The sequence below is a fragment of the Corvus brachyrhynchos genome, unplaced genomic scaffold (genome assembly GCF_000691975.1).
Source record: "Corvus brachyrhynchos isolate BGI_N302 unplaced genomic scaffold, ASM69197v1 scaffold167, whole genome shotgun sequence".
NCBI lineage: Eukaryota > Metazoa > Chordata > Aves > Passeriformes > Corvidae > Corvus > Corvus brachyrhynchos.
The window spans coordinates 1,978,834-2,004,434 of record NW_008239547.1 but is presented as its reverse complement, the minus strand read 5'-3'; the positions used below and the strand labels follow the sequence as shown (position 1 = coordinate 2,004,434).

General features: G+C 40.2%; 1 protein-coding gene across 1 annotated transcript in view; it reads right to left on the bottom strand.

Moving 5' to 3' along the window:
- The window catches only part of KIAA1217 (KIAA1217 ortholog), a 366,907-nt gene that overhangs the window by 321,579 nt on the left and 19,727 nt on the right, over positions 1-25,601 (bottom strand). The window contains exon 2 of the mRNA XM_017741429.1: positions 24,012-24,109. Within this exon, the coding sequence (XP_017596918.1) occupies positions 24,012-24,075 (64 nt within the window). The 5' untranslated portion in view covers positions 24,076-24,109. The remainder of the gene's footprint in view (positions 1-24,011; positions 24,110-25,601) is intronic.

The following is a 25,601-nucleotide window of genomic DNA, read 5'->3' as shown; positions in this document are numbered from 1 at the left end:
AAGCACAACCCAGAGCCAATGGATGAAGAACATCAAGCTGAAGCACAGGATTAGAAGAAATATAAACATCACAAGCTGAGGTGTGCAGCCTGTAAATGTCAGTATATTCAGACCAGAGCACTGCTGCACACCTGGGTTAGCGATGGCCCATCCACCTCCTTACTATCATCTCCTCCTGTTGGTGCCAGCCATTCCCAGCACCTCCCCAGGAGCAGGAACGTCTTATTCTACATATTTTTAATGCACATCTATTTCTCTATGTCTACTAGTTTTTCCACTTGCAGCCCTCCATCTCTCACTGACTGACACTCCCACATGTTGCTGTTTATATGGCACTGGTGTTTGAAAACAAGCACCTACTCGCTTCCTTTCATTATTCAGGCAGGCAGTCTGACACTCTGCCTACCACTTGCCTCAGGATTTTATGCTGAGGATTATTCAGCTTTTAGAGTGTGCTATAAATTGCCTGCTATGTCCCACAGAATGCCAAGCCCTAGTAATAAAGACACTGTTGGTGTGACGCCCCATCAACTGACATGGGAAAGACTTTCCTTTAGGTTTCACAACAGGACAGGACCTTGAAAGGCCCTCAAAGACCTTGCATGTTTCTATAAGCTGCTTATACTGTTCAAGGACTCCAAAATATGTTTTGGAGGTTTTGACCAAGCACCCATTTACATTCATGAAAACCTGTCCTGAAAGCAGAACCAGACACAAGAGCCCAGGTTGCAGGCACCATCCTTTGATGAGAACAGATGCAAGCAAGACTTTGGGAACAGATCTGGTTCACAGGAAAGTTTTGCTGTCATGCAGATTCAAAATGCCATCTCTGATCTCCCAGGACTGGAGAAAGAGCACAGCCCAGCTGTCAGAGGGCAATGCAGGTCCAGATCACTATGTAGTGGCATCACGCACTATTTGATGTGCTTTTGCACCCCCAGGGAACTGCCACAACAAACTGTAGGATCCCATGGACTGCAAAGTGAGGTTTCTTTTCTTACCTTCTCTCTCTCTCTGTTGTCTCTTGGAGAAGGGCAAGACCAAAACCACACAGAGCATATAGTGCTGAAAAGGTCCAGCTCCCTTTGAGGAAGATGTTCTTAGCACAACCCCAGCTAAACCTTCCCAGTAACAGCCTCATGTGTACCTACATACAGACACACGAACACCACAGCTGCAGACACTGAACTGGTGGTAGAAAATTCCTCAAGAATACAGGTAGACCCCTGCTGAGAAACAAAAGTCAGTGCTCCTGAGCATGTATTTTGCATCCTAAATCTCTCTAACTCAAAGCCTTTGTCTGCTCTGCACTTCAGTAATTTCAATAGCTCAAGAAAATACCTAATAAGAAGTATCAAGAGATGTATCAAGTCAGGAGTATTTCAGACTATGTCAAAATGCCTTCATCGGTGTGTATTGTACAGAAACCTTCATATGCATAAAATTAAAAATGCTTCCCTCTGTTCCACACACTCCTTAGTTCACAATGGAAATACAAAATTCCAAAGCTCCCTTCTGCTTTTGCAGTGCCAGGCCCTCAAATACTGGACATAGCTTAGTAAGATCTTTATATCTTTCATTAATAAGACCTTAATGAAATATAATCTGTATAATGAGCTAAAAATCAACAAAACTACATACAAATTCCTATTGGGTTTTGTTATTTGGTTTTACATCAAAGCTGTCATATCCTATCGTATGAACGTTCTGAGAATAGCATTTCAATTATATATGCAGTCTACATAACCAAAAAAGATGTGTATTTTTCATCTAAAATATGTACATTTAATGTAGACTCTTTCAAAACAGCATAAGCACATACTTCAAAGCACAAAAATTAGACTTTTTTCTTTTCTGTGATAGAATATTATGAAAATTCAAGAAAAATAAAAAAGGTATAGCTATCATCGCTTTTTACCTGGGTTTTTTTTAGAATGCATCAAATAACTAAAAACCAGAGAAACATTAAGTCTATGCTAAATGTCACAAAGAGGCTTAGTGCTCTAACAAGAGCATGGGGGCAGTGTATTTTTGGTTCATTTTTTAGAAATAGCTTATTCCATTGAAAATACCATCTTTCTTTCACTCTATAAACAAACAAAAGTCCTAGGGTTATATATTTAAATACTAGTCCCCTTTAGGAAAGATGCCTACTTTGATGCACAACCAAATCCTCCTCACAAATTACAGAACTTGCATTAAGTTTATGTATATAAAAATTCAAATTGTATATAAAAGGCAAGTTAAATTTCTGCATATAAAGGCACGAGAGCAGACCTGTTAGATACTAAGCAAACAAAAGTACTGCTACAAAATTGATTGAAAAAGGTGAAAACACATTAAACCTAAAAATGTTACCTTAGAAGAGCTTCGTTGAGAAATGAATTCAAAGTTAGGGCACTTTATAAAAACACAACTGAAGTACAATAGCAACCAAGAAAAAAAAGTGGTTTATGAATCTCTTCAAGTTTCTGCATACGTTTCTACCAATTTTTATTGCAAACATCAAGAAGCACTAGAAGATTTCTTCAGCCAAGGTAAAAAAACAAAACAAAAAATTTGGTGCATTAACTTACCTGCTTACACATATATATGATACTTGAATACAGAATATTCAGTTTCTTTTTGGATCTAGTTTACTTAGAATTCAGGCCCAAAGGTGCCTAAAGGAAGCACTTAAATCAAAACTGTATTTAAGAATCTATGTGAACATGACTAGCTTTCTGAATATATGGGGCATGCAGAATTCCCACTGAAGCCAAAGTTGCAGAGCTTAATATATTTAAACAAAAATAGGCACATGTAAATAAGATGTACTCCTTTCAGCATTCACTTGCTGATGTTAGCCCTAACTGTGCATATAAGGTGTATTCCCTTCCATTTCCAGTTTTCATGTGACTGGTTCTGATATAAAAAGGTAAACTGAACAAGATCTTGAGATTTAGAAGCAGATTACATTTGACCGTTTTATTGTGGATACGAGTCTCACTACGGTGATAGAAATTCCATAATCCCTTAGACTAAACACAAAATTCACCCACAGGAAAAAGCGCACATGCTTTGGATGGGAAATAATTTCCAACATTTTATAAAATTCCTTTTTAGACATCACTTCTCTGTTAATCAAAAATCACAGCTGAAAACTGCCTTGGCTCACAGTGAATAGACAAATGAAGGCATATTTAAAACCATAAGAAGGCATCATAAGAAGTTTTGCTGTCAAAAGGAAAAAGAAGATACAAGTTCTGGAAAAAAATGAAGTTTTTTTTTGAATACACAGTAAGCTGTTTAGGTTCCAAGCACCACAATATGTTACAAAGTTCACAATCATTAATGCATTTTAAAATCTGCTGCGATGTTCCCAGATTTGAGTATGAAATGTTACTCTTCACCTTCTCTTATGAGTAGGCACAAAACTCTGGACTTCTAGACGTGCTGGCATTGTGTTCAGATAATAAAGGTTATCTCAAGAAGGGTGCATAGTTTCCTACCAAAGACCTTCAAAACTCCAAATTACACAAGAATTAGCCTCATGACAGGAGTCCAGTGGGGTGTTTTTGTCCTTTATTAACTTTGCTAACATGAGTGATCTCACTAATAAACACCTTTCCTCATCCCTGCTACTACCATAACAGTGAAATGACATAGGCATAATTTCTTACCGTTAGAAAAAGCAACATAAACAGAACAGTCATAAATCTTTTTATCCAGAAATGGCTACAACATTTTAAAATTACTTTAGGATTCAAATATGTATTTTTGTGGAACAAAATAGTTAGGGACGTCCTGTAAACCTGTCCTTCATTTAATTTACATATGTCTTGAGGGCTCCAATGAAGTGGAGTCAATGACAGAATACTTTTTTAGGTGATTATTTAAAGATTAGTAGATCTTAAATCTGAACCTCTCTCTTGTTAGAAATGTTCTTATGGAGCTCATGACCAAGCTTACTTTAGGCAGTTAACAAAATGAAGAGTCAGCACTGGCATTGAGTGAAATCTTCATGTGGTAAAGGACATCTTCGAGCCTTTCCAAACTTCTCAGTTGTATTGGATTTACCCTGGAGACGATCTACTTCACATACTTCCTTTAAAGCATATTAAATACTAGTAAAAAAAGTAAAATAAGATGTTTACAAAACATGTAGCAAGCACTTCTATGGCTGTCATGCTGTCAGCTGCCAGTTTTTATGCCTTTTGCTCATTGTTACTCTATGACACTCCTTAGCCTAGCTACGACATGCTCAGGTCCTACTGAGCATCTGACAAGCTCTTCTGACAAAAAGCTGCTAATTTTTGAGCAATAAACAGCTAATGTACCAAACTGCATTTAGAGCACTGCAAATTCTTGTCATGTCATTCCAGCAGCTTTACTTCCCTGCATCTTCTGATAGTTTCCTGGTTTTTTTCAGATTTCCTATTTCCAGGTGTGCCAGGTGAGAAGAGCACCAACCTTCTGAAAACAGATGGTTTGGATAGAGATTACACATTTCTGAAAAACTCTTACCTTCAATGGGAACTCACATTTCAGTCTGAAAAACTTAAGTGTAAAATATTTTAGGAGGATCTCAAAAGATGAAAAATATCCTAGGCAGCATCTTTTATTCAAAACACAGTTAACACAAAATACAACACAAAATACCAGGATCCTATGAAATGTAAATAATGTGCTCTCAAGTTCACCACATAGCTGTAGAGAAAAGTTATAAGCTAGAAAGAGTAGAAACTGCTCAATTTGGCAGGAGGACCAGAGCAGGAAGCCCCCTGCAACCAGGCAGGAGTGCTCTGTAGCAGAGAGATCTGTGGCTGCCTCCATGGCTGTTTGTATCTAATTTGCCTTCAGAGCGCACCAACAACACTGCCAATTACAGAAATAGTTTTTGAAATGTGAATATGGGTGCTCTGAAAACTGTACTGAGGCCAATAACTCATTTTGCAGACATTTAGCTAGTTATTTGGATGTTAATGTTCTTCAGCCAGTAAAACCAAGACTGCATTTAAACTGCACCCGAAGAGAGAATAATACCATTTCCTCACTACCTACCTCATCAGCCACCTAATGCTTCCCAAAGCACTAAACATTTTCAAGTGCAAATATTGCTATACCTTCAACTGTTGCTATGCAACTCTAGGTCTTATATTTCCTAGAAACATGATGAAAATTGGACTCCTGATCCTTAGCTTAACTACTATTACTCACCACCATATCATACATGATTTGGATTAATACTCATTGAGGAAACCAGATTATAGTCCTCAACAACTTACTTACAGAATCCAGGCTCTACTCCAGTGCATTTTCACCCCTCATTTAGTATTTAATTCTTCTCTGAACATGACCTGCCCTGCAATTTTAAGAGAAACCACCTGAGCTCTTCATTCAGCTGTATTATAGTCATTTTGCTTCATAATTACTCTCACAACATTACCAGGCATGTCTTAGGGATAATTGTGTTTTATGGTTATAAAAGTTAGTGCTGCTGGAAGTCAAGAGGAGTAAGAGTACAGTGCACACACAAGGTTCATAGTGCAGCCCTTCTCATACCCTCAGGAGAAGGAATCCCACCCCATAAACAGTTCCACACACACAGCTCATCTTCAGGCATTCTGGACAACAAATCACCTTATCAATCAGCATAACTTTCAGAAGTAAGAGCAAGACGGGTTTTTTTCTTCCTAAGGCAAATTATTTGCCCCTCTGTAGACATGCAGACATTTTTAGTGACACTTCTGGATAATCAGCTCTATCAGACAGATGGTGTACTTTCTGAAACAAATGACATGCTCTGTTTGTTTCACCCCAAATTGGGGCAATTCATTTTGATAAGAATTTAATTCACAGTTAATAGAGATTGTTGGCATCTGGTTTTATATTAATTGATTGCATAGAGAAATCAGGTTAAGATCAGCTCTTGGTAAGAAGACTGACAGATCTAATGGTGAACTCCTGTCACTGCACATCAGCATGAAATTTAGCTAACCAGAGTATGACCATGCCCCAGAAAAGACAGAGGATATGTTATGTTTGCCCACACCAATGCATTTAAAAAAAAACAGGTAGAAAAAGAGAAGACTGGTAAATGCTTTCCCTTTTCACTTGGGTAGACACATCAGCAGCAGAGTCCTTTTCACCATGTCTTATAGCCATGTTTCTTGGTACTTGGGCTTCATAGTGCCTCAGTTAAGGCAAGATTAGTCAACAAGGAGTAATGACAAGACTGATACAGTTTCACATAAAGTACACATTTAAAAAAATTTAAACTTTTTAGTGTAGAAGATTCAATTTATCAAAATATAATCAATGATCAGGATCATTGAAAGTTCTGAGAACTGCACAACATTCACACTGTAGTATTTTCCAAAACAATTTTCAGCAAATTGCTTCATCTAGTTTATCTCCAGACTTACTAGGTGAGTGCTAATTTCTTTGTCACATCAGAAAGCTTGTAAGTGAAGATGTCTTTGGGGAAAAGTCATTTCAGTTCAACTTAAAAGTGCAGATAGGTTTTGAGAAGGTGAACAAAATTATGACCAGATCTCAAAATACTTACTTTCAGATTTGGTATGTGCAGAGTGCAAGACTACAAAACTGATGTATGGCACAGTAGATTTGCCTATCCTTTGAATAATAATGCACTTAATATATATTCTCTTTTCTATATACATTATTGTATGGCATCTGGACTAGACCATTTGAAAGCAGAGTTATGAATCTAATACAAAATGGACATTTCCCTGCACATCTCAACTGCTTTCTGACAGTTCTGACAGAGTCACAACCACAGTGAGAATGAACAAAAATGGTTTCCCACCAATGAGAAAAATCAGTTCACCATTAAGCAGTTTCATCATATAAAGCTCTTTATTCACTGAAAATTAAGGCAGACAGGTCCCCAACTTACAAAATCAGCACATAAAACCAGCATGTTTATGCTGTTCACTGATTTTAAACAGTGTTCCCAAGCCTACGCATTGGAAAAAATATCATGACTAAAGAAAAAGGTGGGGTTTAGTAAAGGAAATTCAGAGGGGTTTTTATTTGATCTTCATATATTCGCATTTTTCAGTAATGACAAGGGCAAGAAATTATTGGCACTTGTGGAACTAATGCTGCATCTCCCACAATCACAAGACCTGGAGATGAAACTGCAGATAGCAACACAAGCAACTGGGTAAAATCTCAATAGCTACCAGAACTCAATCAAAGCATTTCAACATCCCTATCACAGCCAGTAGCCAATAGCCACCTGCAGGTGACACCACACTCCTTTGTGACTTTGTGACCCCTTCACACAGCATTAAGTGTCCACGGGTCCATGGCTCAAGTTTACGGTGACCAGCAGAAAAGCAGGAAGATGCACGTTCTTTCTAATGCATCCGGGAACAGCAGAGGACATCAAGAAGGAGAAGGAGGGAAACAGCTAAGCCAGGAAAATAGAAGCCTTGTAAAGTTTGTTGTTGTCTTCATTCAAACACTGCAACGTGCAGAACATTTGGAGGTCAAAAATCTCCACCAAAACTCCTGCAGGTTGAGACTGAGTCTTCAATTCCACTAAAATCTGGGTTCACCTGAAGCAGTTATTTAACTTCAGCAGACAAAATAAATTGAGCCTAGAATATTCAGTTCTTCTTCCTGGTGATCTGCACTTCTCTGGGTTATTTTTCTTTAATGTGGAAATAGGAATTTTTGTTTAGCTTGAGGTAACTTTTGCTGCACAGAGGGCACTCTTCAGAATATTTTTTTTTATAATAAGACATTAATATAACCTTTTTAAAGAAAACCAGTAAAAAATGCAAATGGCATTGCAAAATTGTGTCTTTTTGAAACAGTATTGAGAGAAAAACTGTTTTAAACCACTGTTAACTACCAAACTTAAGTTCTGTTTGACAGCAGGCAACAGAACCTAAACCTGAATTTTTGTACCAGCTGAGGAAACAGTGGGTTTTTTTCCATTTTTACATGGAAATTATTAGAACAGGAGTTTGGAGCGCCTACCAGACATTCAGAACACAGACTACATCACCACCTAGTATATCAGGAGTAGGGAAGAGTCTTCCTTACGCTCAGCCTCACTTCATACAGGTTTTGTGTTGAAGCAAGTTACTCTGTACCGTACTTTGAAGGACATTGCAATGAACCTGCACTTCATTACTAACGTCAAATTTAGCAAACTATTGTGAAATTTCAGACACAAAAGTCATTAATTCCTGTATGTGTTAGTTTTATAGTATAATAGAGGCGAGGGGCTGCTAATAACTTCTGGCATCTGATCAAAGTACAACTTTGAAGTACAGCTCCAAAATCTTTTAAAATATGTAAGCATGTAGTAAAAGCAGCAAATAAACTCATCAAACATGAAAACTGATGTACAGCTCTGACAGCATAAATCTTCAAGTTAAAACTGCATAAGAGAAAGATGGGGGGAGGGGTCACATTTTATTTGAGGAATGCCTCTGACAATCTTTCAGCAGCTACAACAAAAGGACAAGGCCCATTTTATTCCACCTTCTTAAGCAGTCTGTGAATACCACTGAAGACCTCTAATGATTTGTGCAACTGGAAGTTATTCCATCTTGCTAGTTAGCTTGGAAAATGCCTCCAAACTGTGCCATCTCTTTCTGCAGGGCACAGTGCTAAATCAGTCCTCAAAGTCCTCAGCAAAACAGATCTATTTCACAGAGGTAAGGCCAGGAAGGACTATTCAACCACCTAATCCCAGCTCCTGCATTGCATGAAACATTACATTTCTCCCTCAATCCCACTTCATTCCCAATGGCTCTTTAAGACATGTCAGAAAATGTTTGTCCCACAGGTGGAACACCTGTATTACAAAGAGAGCACTGATGCTGTAACATGATGGAGGACTAACAACCTGTGATCAGAGTCCCAGCACACAAATGAGTACCAGCATACCTGATTTGGAGATGAGAACATTCCTTCTAAAGTCCAAACCATATGACCACATGGGTAAGAAATGTCACATCTTCACAAAAAAACAAGAGTGCTCTGTACAACCTCCAAGCTTTGACTCTCCCACAGAGCATCTCTGCTGCTGAGAACTTCTGTAGCTTCTGAGAAGGGCAAGAAAGCCCAGACAGAAACCCAACCCAAATATATTTGGCCAACAACAGGTCAGTTGCACTTAATCTTGTCTTAGGCACCCGAATCCATGTGCACATGGCGCTCACAGACACTGAGCACAGAGCTAAGAGGGTATAATCACTATTGTGGAAACACAAGCAGTTCTGTTTTCTGTATGGCCCACCAGAGAACAGGGAGATGTGCAGAGGCTCAGATCACAGCCCACAGGGCAACTCACTGCTCCTGAAAGCTCCTGTGGTCATTACCAAGACCACAGAGCCTTAGCAAGCCTAGCAGTGCTTGCAAGAAAAGGCCACAAATGGTGAATTCAGAACTAAGCAGCCAAAAATGCTGATTAAAAGGTTTATTCTAAGAGACTGCATCTCTAATATTTGTGTGCTGTTTATGCTGAAAGCCAGTAGAAAACCACAAAAGAAAGTCTATATTAGGAAAAACTTAACTAAATAAATAGTAAAATCAGGGTTATCTCTAAAGTACTTTTATGGACTCACCTAAGAATTAATTGTCATTTAAACCAGATTAAATCTATAAAGTTAAACAACTCAAAAGAGCCTGATTCTTCAAAGATTATATAACAATTGTTTCCTGATATTTAATACTCCCCTTTAAAAAAGGGGGAAAAAAGAAAAAGAAAAAAAAAGACTAAGTAAATAAGCAGTGCATGCAGCTCTGCTTCATGAAGTTGAATGGCAATCCATCCACTGATTTTCTTAATCAGAATAAACTTATTTTTCCTTCAAACTGTTCTCACATTTCTCTCATGCTTCACACAGTATTACAGCAACCATTACTGTAACCATCATTTTTGCTAGATGAAAGAGCAATACAGGATTCTACCACTGGGAATATAATAGACTAAAAAATTTAAGAAAAAAAGCAACTGCAACAAAATGAAACAAAAAAAAGACCCCAATACCCTTTCAATTGCTAAGCATCTTTCTTTGTTTCCTGCCTTACGTGCTGTTCAAATCCTTCTGAACATCCTGCCCTCTCCATTCACCTTCTTTCAATTGTCAAGGCAATTTAGCACAATTTGACTATACAGGATCTTCTTGCTTCTGTTTATTCACTCTCCTCATTTCCTGGGGCTCCTGCACAGAAACCAAACATGCCAAGCTACTGTTTTCTCTTAATACTCTTCCTTCTCTCAGTGTTTGCCAATTTCCCCAGCACAGCAAACATGTAGTGTTATTACTACAGAGCACTTTATTATTTGCTATATTATAGCAAAGAATAATACCGTGAAACATTCATGCCCTCACATTTGGATTCACAGGTGCTGTGCCTGTGTCCCTCCCTCATTCTTCTTCCTGAATTGCAGCTGGACAAAAGAAGAAAGGCAACAGCTTTGTATTTCAAAGAGAAATGAGTGTACCCAGCAGGCTCCTAGGATCTAAATCATAAATTGGCTGGGAAAGGACAAGCAGATAGTAGCATGAACCTGCATTTCTTATATGTCTTTAGCTTGGGACAAGCAGAGGCAGCACTTACTGTGCCAGGATGCTTATATGCTGTAACAGGAACAGTAAGCAAACCTCCTGTCTCCATTCCCACCTCTCTGGACAGTGTTAGAAGGGCCTTGTAGTTCCTGACCATGAAAAGAAAAGATATTCAGAAACATATGCTGTGTCTGCCCTGCAGCCTAAAGCTGAGTGCTGTCAAAGTCAGATGGGTCACTACGATCACTCCTAGTGGCAGCTGCTGGGGGGTACCACACCAGTGCCCCCACCATGCAGCAGGGCTGGTGCACAGCATCAGGTGCCACAGGGTCACCTCCACATCAGGAAAGCCACAGCCCCTCCATCTATTCCAAACACAGCTGAACAGTGCCTCACCTCCCCCTTAAACAGAAGGGCTTCATTCTCCTAAATGCTTTCACACAGAGCACACACACATTCATTCTCCTGCCCGTTTCTGTATATGATTCCTTATACCCCCATCTTGTGGGCTTGAGCTGTTCTAACAGTATTTTAGTGTTGATGTGGGAGGGTAGCAAATGAAAAAACAACAGGCTCTGCCTTTTGAGAAGAAAGAAGATATTCCACCTATTTCTGAGGGGATGTAAGGGGACACTCTACTGTCAGCTTTTGGCGGCCAGGTCCTTTTTGGATAGAAGGAATTTCTGACTTTAAAAGGTCTTGGAAAGGAAAAATAAATATTTCCTAAAATATTTTTAGAACACTTCAGCAATAAAAAAGTTCTTCATAGTACATTCCAGAACTTTTTCTTGCACTTTTCAATTAGTTTTAAATAAAACTGCTTTGAATTTTATACTATAGTTAATCAACAGTATTTCTGAGGTTAACAAAAATTCCCTTTCGTGCCAATGTACAAAAAAATTCTAAATGCCTGTTCTCAGAATAAAACTGGTACAAGCTAAGTATGCAACAACTAGACTATAAAAAAACCCACCATACACTCTCACCCTGTCATTCCCCACCAAGAGTAGCCAATTTGTGACAATTAGCACATTGTGCATAGCACAATTCATCCGGCCCTTCACTGGGCTGCCAGACAAATTCTGGGTGGCTGTTTGCATTAGCGCTTATCAACAGTGCTGACAAGAGATGCCAGCCGTCAGCAAACACCTTCTAAAACATGCAGCAGTTTGGCTGCTGTTTCTACCTGTCAGCCACTTCTCAGTGAGCCCTTATCAGGAGGAAGAACACTTAATCACAGCTCTCCAACAGCTAATATTAAAGGAGAAGACAGGATGACTCCTGGCAAATTAAAGTCAGCTGAATTTATCACCCTTTCCCTCATGGCCACACAGTTTCCCAGACCAGGGTGGGTTAGTTTTAATCCTTTGCTGTAAGATAACTGCAGGGCTTTTTCTCCCTTTTCAATTGCCTTTTCCATGAAAGGCTGGGGTTTAGCAAAGAATGAGCCTGCAGAATTTTAGCTTGCTAATGCAGGATCTTGTTCCTCAATCCACAATTTAACTTACATGAATACTTACTACAAAGGTATCCCTACACAACATACTAAAGATATAAAATTTCTAAGCAGCACCACATTCTGAAAAATATTCACCATATTACTTACTTAGTAACTAAAAATTGCTCTTGGATGCATGAGAGATGCCTTAACACAGAAATATCTTAAATATAAATATATATATAAATAATGCATAATAAGATCTCAAGAAAATTTAATATATAGATATAAGATCTATAATACAACATCTTATGGACAAATTAAATGAGAGATGAGGTCCTTCAGGGGCTGTGGTCCTCAGACATGATGCCTTAACAGATTTTCAAAAGATTTCAATTTTGTCCTTTTAAGAAAAGAAAAATACCCACATCTAAATGTGACCTAGAACTCATTTTCCTTCAAGAACTTCACAGAAATCTATGACAGCAAAAATGCCTATGAATTTCTGCTTCTTCGTTCCTTTACTACTCCTATCTCAAGACTAGAAGCCTGATCTTCCCTCCAAACTTCATTTTTCCACTAATATTTCCAAGAAATTACTGCATCAGCAGCCTGACAAATGCACTCTTGAGAGATGTGAATGACAACAGCCAGGGAGCTGGGTTCAGGCTCTGATAAAGTCTGAGAAAGATTCTGAGACATGCATGGAATTGCAAAATTCATTTTCTTCTTGAATCCATTAGCAGACCTGAATAAAATAGTTGTGACAAACATAGCACGTTCTGACTGACCACAAAAAAATACAACATTGAAATGCGATCTGAAGGCACTCCTGGAGCTGCATGGACAATAAACAGCTTCTTACAGCAATGTTTGCACTGGATTGACAGAAAACTAGAGGTAAACTTTCAAACCACAACATCCACATGCACTGGATTCTGTAGCTTCACCACTCAGCATAAGCACTGCCACAGCATACCAGAGATGTGACTAAAGGATCAGGGTCCACATCTGGAACGTGGGGCTGTGCCAGCTCTACACGTCCTCTCTGGGGCTCATCTCCGCATCCCACAGCAGCACTGTGGGCTCGGCTGCCCTCCTACCCTACAGTCCTCCCACTGCCAACAGCAGTGTGATGTGATTTGTTAGCAGAAAGTCAAAGGAGAGGGAGGAAGCTGTTCTATTCTGGCAGAAATCAAGCTTTTCTGATTATCTTGTCCTCAAAACCCAACATGCATTACCCATCTGAGGAAAGCGCTGCAGCAGTGATGACTAACCTGGACAGGTGCTTACCTAAAAAGAACCAAGAAATTGCCATGAGAAACATCACAGCAGATCAACATATACAAAGGTCTCAAAGAGGAGCAAGATTAATTTTAAATAGGGTTAAATACTTAAACAAAAGCAAATGTGAAACAATGAAACAGACAATAAGGAAAACCAAGTATACGTTAACATACTCATGCCACACTGTACCTCAACACTACACCCAGAGCTCTTCAATTTTTATTGATTTTATTTGGTAGCTGTATCACATAGAAAGCAGTGCACACAAGCTCAGGAACCCTTCAAGTTGGCATTTCACCAAAATAAAAAGAAAACCTGAAGTCTAAACTTTGACACGAAACAAGGTATATCACTGTAGGACAGGCTGCAGCAGGAAATGGTGTGGGTTTCAGCTGGAAAATGGAGCCCCTGAAATTCAGGTCTGTGCATCCGGTCCCAACACAGGCAGAAGAGAGTGGACAGCTGGACCTCACTCCAGCCAGAGGAGGTGACTCTGCTTCAGATGGCTGCAAGTCCTGTGACATTTCACTTGTGCAAGACTGTAGCTAAGAGGAGCTGGAGAAAAATGGGGCATCATCTTGTTCTTTTAACTATCAAACTTAAGACCTGTGCAGAACATCACAGAATGGCTTGGATTGGGAGGGACCTTAAAGATCATTTCGTTCCAATCCCCCCTTCCATGGGCAGGGACATCTTCCACTAGAGCAGGTTGCTGGTCCATGGATACAATTCCTTCCCATCGTTAGGGGATCCTAAGCACATATCCCCATCCTTGTGGAGTATACTCTGGAGTACCAAGTGCTGCAGGACTCCCCTTTCACCTTACCTTTGGGGCTCTGCACCAGAATATAAACACAAGGGGTGGACAGGGGTTCGCTTGTTCCAGGCAGTGCCCCAGAGGTCACAACAAACAAAACCAAGCAGTACCACTGCTCCACAAAACTGTTACTGATGCCAAAGGATGTACCTTCAGTACAGCATCGAGGGAGACCCTCTAGCCACAGCTTCACAAATGTTCCCAAGGTGAGATGTCACAGTTCAAATTCTGCTGTAAGACAGAGATTAGATTTGAAACTGGATCTCTTCCTTCTAATATTTTACTTATCAAGCTAAGAACATTTCAGTCTGTGGGTCACTGAAATGTAATGACATGCATTATAAGGAATTATTTTTAAAGCACATTGATATAATAGACACAGAACTGTATCACCAGTGCAAGAAAATCCCACACGCCAATATTCACATCTTTTATTAATATATTTTAGTGAGACTAAAAGCTCACATACCTTCAGATTCTCATAAGTATTATGTTGGGTACGTATGAGGATGAAGACTGCAGGAGCTATGACTGTTCTCAGGTCCCTGGGTATAATAAAAATATTGATGGGCTCTGGAAGAAGCCTTCCTAAGTATACAGCACTGTTTCAAGGTTTTTCACATCTTCTGATGTAGATAATTTGGTTAAATAGCCAGAAGAGAGAGTTATCAGGTTGGGCAGTTGTATTCCTTTCCTTGGGATAGTTTTAAAGGTATTTGCTGTACCCATTTTTTTTAACTCATGTTGCATGCATGCAAGAGACAGAACAACGCTAAAAGGAAGTACTACTAGAAGAGATGTGGCCAAGAAGGATGGCTCTCTTCAACCAAACAACATATTCATCAATCATGCAAAAGATTTTTGTTTGGCTTTTCCTCTATTTGCATGGCAAGTGCTGCCTCTCTGGCATAAAACTCATCCCAAGGGACTGCACAGAGTATCCCCAGCTTTCTGCTTCAGTCAGCAGCACAAACCAGCACTACACTGCATAAAGAAGGCTCCCACCCAAAGACTCCACATGATGCTACTGACTTTGCTGTTCATGATCATCTTCCTGCTTTTTGGGACACAAGCAATTGTAGTTATCAAAATCTTGTCTTCAGATTTCTAACCTGTTTTTAAACATAGGATGGACTAAAGACTAGGCCTAAAGTAGTTAAAATGTGGATGTGTTGTACTACTACTGTATTTTTCAACTGAGAGAATTTCCCACTATGTATTATTGAAAAAACTGCTAGATATCAATGAAGAGGCTAAAATAACTCCAGAGAGCATTTCTGCTGCCTGAGAGAAGGCTCAATGTGATTTTTAGTGAACAGTCACAAAAGCAATTTTAATAGTGTGCTGGGCTACTGAACTCCAAACCTCATGCAAGAGGCACAGACAGCCCCTAGGAATTTCAATTATCAGTGGTATCTGTGGCACACATGCAAGCAGCACTGAGTTTACTTATCCACTGCAGCCAGTGAATCTGATTAAATAACTCAAGGATTCCTAGAGAGAATGAATCCTGAATGAATTTGTACAGCTACAACTTCACCTAGGTAAAACACAAAGCAGAGTAATAGGCAGAAATCAGCCTCTAGCAAGTTTGGGGATTTTTTTTGCTGTCGTTCAAAGTACCATTAAATGATGGAGAGCTGGCATTATTTATTAATTGGGTTGTTAATTTAAGTATCTTGCTAGAGAGCACCCATAAGACCAAATGCTTGTGCATAAACCGTGCACTGTAAGTAGAGAGTTTTATTTTGAAGGAGGTTCTTGCAATGCTAATCCATGATTTCCAATTAGAATTAAATCCTTCCTATGCAGAAGCCCTTGTTATTAACATGCACAAAGTGCACCAAAGTTGCTCATAAAATACCTATTAGGAAATGGCACCTTTCAGAAAAACAGCGTACAAGCTGTGCTGGAATGGAAGTTACTGATTGTGCCCTCTGACGATCACTATCGTGCAAGGCAGAACTAGCAAAGGTATTCACGGCAGGAGCATTCCACCAAGATGAACATTTCCCAGTGCAGTGTTTCCCCTATTCTCACAATGCACATTTCTCACCCTGTCTGCCAGAATTCAGATCTGTTTTAGTTACGAGACCATCTGCTGTTTGAAAGGCTTTTTTGGGTTTTTTTGATGACAGATGGATGAGGTTCAAATTCTTGTTGTAAACCAGCAATGAAATTTTACAATTCATTGTCTCTGCTGCTTACTGTCTTGCATTAATTACTTGAAAGGAAGAACTCTCATGGGGAGAGACAGTTTTCCAGATGCATACAATTTTTAAACCAAAATAAGCATATAAAATAAATTTAAACCTGAAGCTTAGCTTCAGGTTTGTAACCTAGTTCTGTAATCCTGTATTGGCTCAGGTTTCTCTTTCATGTCCCAGAATAAAGGGATGTGGAAGCAGAGGGAGTACTTTAAGGAGCTATCTACAGTGTTATAAGCATCATATTTTTCCCTCCAGAGTTTCACAATATCATCTGGCTCTTTCAAAGTCTTAGTTCTTCAAGTCTGATGTTTGCAGAAGAGACTCACGTACTTTTAAAAGCTCCCCAAAAAACCCAAAACAATAGACTTTTAGCCCTTAATATTAAAGGAATAAAAACATTAAAAGTTGGCAGACAGCTATATGGGTTTTGCTTAAAATCTTTCATGTTTAAAAAAACCTCTCCGTTTTTATTTCCCATTTAATACCATTTTGCAGTGACAAGCTTGGAACAGCAAACAAACCTCCAGGATACCACTGGCAAGCCTTGATCTGCAAGCCATAAATCATATATCCACTAGCCACCAGCTCCCTGGTACATACCTCAGGAGAAGGGAAGTGTCAGGAAGCACGCCACTGAGAATAGCAGGATTTGGGGGCCCCATTGCTGACCGCAGCTTTATCGGGTTTGTGCCCTGGCTCCAAATCAGTATCACAATGCTGCCTTCAGACTCAGCACTGCTTTATTCACTGCCCTATGGTCTAGGACTGGGATTAGCCACCAGCTCCTGACAGGCATGCACATAGCCCCAAATGGGATGCATGCCTGGATTAGAGAGAGCTTTAGGCAGAGCCCAACGTTGCTACTCTGCTGTAATGGGAGCCTTAATCTGTATGTGAACAGGGCATGGAGGGGAACCAAAGAAGAAATAATCAAGCAGAATGCTAAACAATCCTCTTGTTTCCATCCCTAGGTTATGCCACAGACCCATTCCACCTGCGAAAATGGTGAACTACATGTCGTGTTGACATTAATTTCCCAGCAGTAAATAAGTGGTGCCCGAAGAGCTGCAGGCACCGACCTCGCCGTGCTCCAGCCTCACAAGCATGCACTGCCGGGAAGGGTCACATCCGGATCCCAAACCAGGCACAAACGCTACAGAAAAATCCAGCCCAGATCAACAACATTTGGAATCTCTGTCCTTTATTATTCGTTCACTATGGCTCCTTTGTAGGCTTCAGTCTTGGTTTCAATGAAGCAACTGTTTCGAGAAAAGGAGGAAAAAAAGAGAAAAAAAGGAACTCTTAGAAGTAGGGGAAGCGTGACAGCAGATACAGAAGTTGAAAAATATCTAACAAGTGTTTTTCTCCAGTTACTTCTGGATTTCACAGAAAAATCAAGAGCGGATGCTTTATTTACTGTTCCCATAGTACTGTTTACTGTGCCTTCATCTATTTCCTGATGTTATTCCCATTTTTCCCCTCTCATTTACTAATAAAAGAAATGAAAGACACAAATAGTAGAGACATGGAAAAGAAACAGACAGATGAGACATTTTTCACCATGTTAAAAATAATCTTCAATACAAAGTTCCTACTAACCATGTTCTTCTCTGAGAGTAAATAATATAATTACTCATCAAAATCAGTACAGCCTAGATGCTGCCAAGCCTTCTAGAACTACCTGGTTGGTGGGTTTTTTTAGTCTTTTTTGAAACCCCACCCTAAACCCAAGAAAGTACATTTTATTTACAGCAGTATTTTCCAGCACTGCCATGATGACTGTTCAACATTCACATCCACTCTGGAGCTATGACCATACTCCATGCATTCTTTTTAAATCTTGATTATTTTAACAGAAAAAGAATAGGCCAGAAGGAATCTCTGTATTGAAGACATTTGTTCTGAAGTCATATTGGACCCAAAGTAGTCAGGACTATGTATTACAGGAGCAATTTATTTAAAATTAAGATAGCAATAAAAATGGTACAGAGAAAAGCATCTGAACATCACTGACAAACCTGACTGCTGTAACATTTTCCCCATGTTATGTGTCATCATCAAAATTCCAGTACTGATTTTTTTTTTCCAAATGCTGCGATATGCCAAAGGTTAATTTTAAAACAACACAGTAACAGATGTTACTGACTGATACCTGCTGCATTTTACGTTTGTTTGTGCATCACACTGCTCCACCACACGTTCCCCCGAACCTGGGTGACACTGACAGCCCTGCATTCTGCTCCTTGCACGTCACCAGACATTTTCAAGAAAAAAGCTGATAAATCATTTCTGCCTCCCTCAACACTCAAAGGCCAAATAATCTCTTGATACTTCAGCAACAGCTCAGTTTATGGCAGAAACTGGAAGGGAGACTCCCAGCATTAAGCAGAGGATAGATGATGCTACTGACCTCTCCCAGGCTGTGGCCAGCAATCAGAAAAATATCAGGAGGTTCATAGCACATCTCTAGACCCTCCTGAAAACTAAAAAGCTGTAGGAATACTTCAGCCCCAGAGTTAGGTGAAAGGTTAGCAGTAGAAAGCCAACCAAACAGAAAATCCAGAGAGAAACTGGTGCGTTGACACAAAACTGGCAGGGAGCTTTGAGGGAGAATTTAAGGCCTTTCCAACAATAAACATTCTGCAGAGGAGCACTAGCAATGCAGGCTGGGATGTTTCCTATTCCCCTGAAAATGCTGATCAATAAGAGAGGGACAAAACACCTCAGGAGAAAATGCAGAAGTGAGGGGTTGGTCCCAGGTTCAAGCAATTGATATCTATCAGACCTCATCCTGATTTGGGCAGAAGGCCCTGCACATCACAACGACTCAGACCGATGTCAACTCTGCAGGAATAACAAACGCTATTAGCTGGTGGACGTTGAGCAAATAAAACTTCCTCACAGAAGCAATGGGAAACCTCTCTGTCCTGATACCTGCCATGTTCAGCCCTCAAGTCTTACATTAATGGAATGCACTTCAGACTAGGGTCCAATGTGTTTCCCTAATCACACTCCCCACTGCTAAAAATACACATTCTTCTACAGTTCTCACTGCAAAGCTACCTACCCTCTTCAAGTTCACGAGGGTCCAAGACCCACCGTTTCCTTTTCAAGAGGAAAGTAAACATCCTTCTTGGAAGGAGTAATCAGATGGTCAGAGTCCAAGACACCTTTGCAGCTTATGAGGAACAAAGATGAAGAAATCAAGCAGTTCCTCAAGATACCACCTCAGGGGAGGACTGTCTTTGTTAAAAGACAACATTCTTCTCTTCCTGAGAAGGTCCTGTTAATCCTCAAGAATAGAACAAGGGAAAGAAAGAAAATAACACCTCCTCAGCTCTTGATGGTGGGAATCAACACCCAGTGGGTGACGACTGCTTCTCAGGCAACAAGCTGGGGGCTGTTTCCATCTTCATATGTGGATGCATCTGCCTTGAAAATGGGAAAAACCTTATTGCCTAAGGAGAAGCATGGTGCCCTGGGGCTCACCATGAGGGATCATACATTTACTGTGCTAACACTGCCCAAGTCATGCCCATGGCAAATGCTCTGCCCAGCCTCTCAGGTCACTGTAATGGAAGCTAGTGTCCTTATTGACATTTCAGTGAAGATACAACGTTTCTACAGCTTGGGGAGGAAAGGGTGGAACTAGCATCTCAAAGAGCAGATAAATTTAAGTCTCAAATTAAAATAGACATCTTTATGATTACACCAAAAATGTACTAGGGCTGAGGGCTACAGAACTGAGGCTACAGTGAGTGGTAAATTAATCTGCTCCAGTGTGAAAAAATAAGGAGGAACACGGGGCCTCTTCATCTCTTCAGCGTGTCAGGATCCAGGAGCTCCTAAGAACTACATCTTGGAGCACAGAAGACGGTGAAAAGACTCTTGCAGTACTTGGTTTTACAGGCCATCTGCCTCTCTCAGGATGTTGCACTCTTCAGAAGAATATTTTGCAAAATTTACTTAATATATATATATACCTAAAATGTTGCAGAATACAGAAATGCTCTCGGTGCCAAGTCTCTTGACTTACCAGGTGTGAGAAGGAATCCAGACTGATAAAGATGTTCACACATATGTGTACTTTGTAAAATAATTTTTTAAAAAACAAGGTAGAGTTTAAAAGATCAGCAGATTGAGTGTTTGTTCAGGATGCAGTTTCCCCCCATACAATTCAAGCACCTCACAAGAACATCTGTGACACAAATATCCCACCACAGGATGGGCAAAGTTTACAGTTATCCCAGAAAGAAAGGAAGGAAATTAATAAAAAGTTGGGAAGGTCTGATAAAGAAGTGCCATAAACTAGAATGTTTCCTTTGATTTTCAAAGAAAGGTGAAAGCATAAGAGAAGTGCAGAAACCACACAACCCCAGAGACAAACAAAACAACAAGGAGAGAAAACAGTCCTGAGAACAACACACTGGCAAAGGCAAAATCTGTAATGAAAAAGAATTCTGACTCATTTAAATGACTGAGAGAAAGTCAAAATTGTTTATCAGGTACATCTGTTTTGCTTATCCATACAGGCACAGGAAAGACAGGGTGCAAATGCCTTAGACACACTATCAAGGAAAGTAGATTTCCAACTTGGGCACTTAAAATAAAAACACCCATAAATACATATGCAGAGATAAGGACTCAGAAGGAACATTTGAAGCAAAAGATACCAGGAGCACACACACACACTCCCCACCACACTCAGAAAAACAATAATTTGAAAAGCAGAAGTGAAAAGAAAAGCATTTTCTGAACATGCAAGTTTGGTAAGTGATGAGCATGTAATGCAACTAGCCAAATCCATGTAGTGAATATCCATTGCAGCAGGAAAGTAACAATAAATAGTCATGAAGAATCGCAAGATTCCCTCTAACCCCCTCATTTTTATAGGGTTGTCCAAATACAAGCCCAGGAGTGGTGCCAGGTTGATGCAGCTCAAGCTGCTCAACAGCCTTCAACTCCAGCTAGCCCAACTACTGCAGCAGCTTCCTTTCAGCTCCTAAAATCACTGTATTGTGCTGGAGGAAAATCCCAGCTCAATGCTGAGAATCCACACCAGTTCGGACAAGGCTGGGAAACTTCCCTGTGTTGCAGCTCTGCCCTACCACATACCCAGTCTCATTTGAAGACTAGGGTGCCTAAAATGAACCTATTTCATCTGGTATAACCAAACTGGTCAAAATCAGTTATTTGAAAAAACAAGAATCAACCCACAGTGAATGCCAGTCATGGCTGGTTGTGAATCAACTGATCTCCAGAAAATCTACTACTGGAAAGTGCTCATACAATTAAAAATAACCATAAGGCAAATTTCTACTGAACTGTATGTGCCCTCTTTTGAATAAAATTAATGAAGTGAATAATCAACTGTGGAAAGAGTTAAAAAAAAAAAAAACTGAAAAAATATTTCTGTAAAGCAGATACAAAAGGTTATAGTGTCACTAACCAGACATAGAAGGAAAGACTGAGACACCACCTTCACAGACCCCACTTCAAAGCTTTGCTATCTCCTAGCTTGGGCTGGAAGCAAAATCCCAAAGAGGAGGTAATTTTCAAGTACTAAACCTACTTAAAAAAAGTGCTTCAGATTCAAAGAAGGTGTCTTGCAGAGACTCAGAGTCTGTCCCTCAGAACTACAAACACAGCAGTAAGGTGAATTTAAACTCAGCCTGTCTCAAGACAACCAGAAATGAATGCAAAGCATGATGAACAGAAAGAGCTTCAAACATTTGAGCTAACAGCATCACAAAACCTGATGACAAGGTAACTCCACTGGTCAGATCTCAAGATGAGAGGAGCAGATTGCTGACATCGTCTACCCAAGAGGCAAATAAGAGTACAATCCCTCCAGGGGCACAGATTGCAACCACAGGCCTCAACATGTTTATTGCCTGAACAGGGCCTGGTCATGAGTCCAAGTGATTGTTACCAATGTACTGATGGTGCTCTGCTGACAATGACTTCTCAAGCAGCTTCACATCAACATGGATTACACAACAATTCACATTTCTTCTCAGCAACAGCAGTCACCCACCACTGCTGCAAGTCCTCCCAGAGACATTGCCCCAATGCACCCCCCGTCAGACACCAGAACAACAGCACACAGACAGTGTTTTCAAGATCACAAAGTGGTCCTGTTTAACAAAATCACTTATTAGCCCTGACCATGCAGACAGATCTCTCACCCATGTAGTTTCCACCCCAGGGGAAGGCAGGGCAGCAGGCTCAGACTTCTCTGAATCCGTGGGCATCTAGACAGAAAAGCCTCTTCCTCACAATCATCTTCTCCCAAACAAGATGATGGGACAAGACAGGAAATAATCAGTTAACAACAAAGGTTTGAAAGATCATTTCCTGGGAATCAGACAGTTTTTCAAAATCAGCAGAATCTCTACCCATTAATTCAGACACTAACAATGAATGTCCACCACTGGATAAGTGAGCTGGCACTTCCTAAGCAACTACAGTAGTAGACCAAAAATGTAAGTATTTGGCCTTGGGGAAATCAGATATTCAAAATGCATTCTTATCAGAGCCTAAATGAAATCCAAAAGGCAACAGTCCATCAGTAATCTGCAAGTTTCTTAAACCAAAGGTCTGAGGAACTGGTCCCAGCACTGGACTGCATTATCTACATAAAACAGGATAATTTCTTCTCAGCTCTGCTTGGCATATTCAGGTTTCAGACTGCCCAAGACAGTTCTTTGTTGTAGAAAAACCAAGAGAGAATATTTCTTTTCAGGTATGTCTCTCCTTCCTGTCAATTAAAGCAAATGATCAGATGCCAGTGAGTACTTTTTTGTCCTTTCTCTTGGACAGCTGGATTAATTCCTAGAGATTCCCCTTAGACCCATAAGTTTGCCAGGGTTATTAGAAGGATCTAGATCCAGAAGTCCACAGTTCTGTCTAATACCTGACAACCATCCATAAAACCACAAATATTGACATGCAAATATCTAGATTTATTCCCAAATATGAGAATCGTAAGCAGGATTTTCTGTGTCTCAGCAGGATTCCCTAGCAGACATAGTGATCTATACACTGATAAAATCATAAAGAAAGGCCCAAGCCCAATTCAGGCCCTGGAAACAGTCAAATGTCTTCCTCAGAGGGTCAAAGAGGAGGTCCCAGCCACCCACCACACCTTAGTTTTGCAAGAGGGAAATAATACAACTGGAGTACCACATAGTAATTTTTCCATTAACAGGCAGTCCCACCTATCAAATGTTAGCACTACATGGAAGATGTGATGGGGCTCATCGCACATGAAGGAAATCAACAGTGTTCATGACAGAAAAAAATAGGTTTTCCAGAAATTAATTTTTTTAAAGAGGGGAGCAATAGGGCATTTCAGATGCACCTCCTCTAACCCACCTTCCTCACCCCAAGGCTTATCTTCTATGTACATATATATAGAAGAGACAATGAAGACACAACTCACATCTTAGTGAGCATCTCCAAATCTTATCAATTCTGCCTTCATATCCTCCCTATCCATCTAACACATAACCACCTCTCCAGAAGAAACTGTCTCAAAGCATGTCAGAAAAACACATGCATGCCCAGCATACCATCCTCCAATGCACATGAAGCCAGGAGAGCGTGATAAGACACACAAGAAGGGGCTGATGAGACCAGCCCATGTCACCAGTTTTGTGAAGACAGGAGATGTGAGCAGGCAGCATTTTCCATGCCGAGGATGAGGTTTCACTTACCCAGCTCTCTACAGGGGAGTGCCACGCTCCAGCGGGGCGGCCGGGTGGCTCTGCCATGAGGCATTCCGGGGCATCACAGCACAGGAACTTCAGGAAACCTAAAACAAGAAAAAAGTGAGTCATGAGTGAATGTGCCAAAGCCCCTTTGGAAACCAGCAGTGGTGGCCTCCCACAGACAGCCACAGCTGAAAACCCTGCAAACAACACATCATCGAGGCTGACTAACAAAAACATTGTTTGTTAAAATGCAATTAAAGCTGGAAGTATGAGCAATTTAACAGCTATTCACTTCAGAAAAATATTGCAATGATCTCAAAACCAAGTATTCTTAACGCAGCAGAAATGCCCAGCAGCATCTGGGTGACAGCAAGGAAAGACAGGTCTTTGAGTCCTATTCCCCACACACACGCACCCACTCCCTTGCAGTTGTCTCTGATTGGCAATGTGATTTTTTCCTAAGATTAGAACACCAGGTGGAAGTTGCTGGAGGATCTGTCTGTATGTCAACATAATGAATGCTATCCAGAGGTGGGGAAGCTGTGATGACTGTGATTGACTTTGGTACAGATCGGCCTGCAAAAGGATATAAAATGCTGGAGTCTGGGCCAACTGGTCCCCTAAAGTTGCAGGCAGCTTCCAGGTGGATTGCACCCTCAGCCCTTCCCCAGGCAGAGATGTCTGCAGGGTACATCCAGGCTGAAGACAGGGAACACTCATTTTGGACAGGTGAGTAACAGCACTAAGATCCAGTCATGTGCAGAAATAAAATCCAAAAGTAGCCACAGAGGTGGCTTGTACCTTGTAATTGTGCACTCTGCAAGCCAAAGACTGCAAACCTGTACATTTCTAATTGAACCTGCTTATGGTATAACCCTTTAGACCTGATTATATTATACACTGCACTGGCAATATTTAGATACTGTATTAGCAATAGATCTAACCACAATCATCTACATAATCAGTGTGATACTTCTTGCACCTGAGTCTTCTCTCTACTACTCTGCCACAAATCATCCAACTTAAAGCATCAGCTACCCTTCCATCACAAGGCAATGCTGACATATGCCCAAAGAAATACTGAGCTCCCAGCATTTGTAAAATTTTATTTCAGCTTTATTTCACCAATATCCATTTCCAAGCTTCATCCATTTGTTAGTTCTAGTCATTTCAAATAAAAAAAATTTATCTAGAAGCAAGAAAATAAAAAAGAACAGTAACATTACCTCTGTCACTCAAGAACAATAGGAGTTTAAAGATTATCAATGCCATTAATGTGATTTAGGTTCAATGTGACAATATCCTGAAATAATGACCGTTGTTAAAAGTACAGCAAACACTTAATGTGGATCTACTGAAAGGCTGAGATATAATTATGCAATTTACCCTTTAATTTGCATCTATGTGGTTTAACGGGTATTTCCCAATCTTAAAGACAACATTTCATATTCACAAAGCCTTGTAGTCTGATAAACACAGCCTATGCTCTCTCAAAATTTCAAAACAAAGGTAGTTTTAAGAACACTGCTTAACAGTGGGGAATCATTGGTCACATCTGCAAATGGTTGGCCCCATTTGTGAGCTTCAAACTAC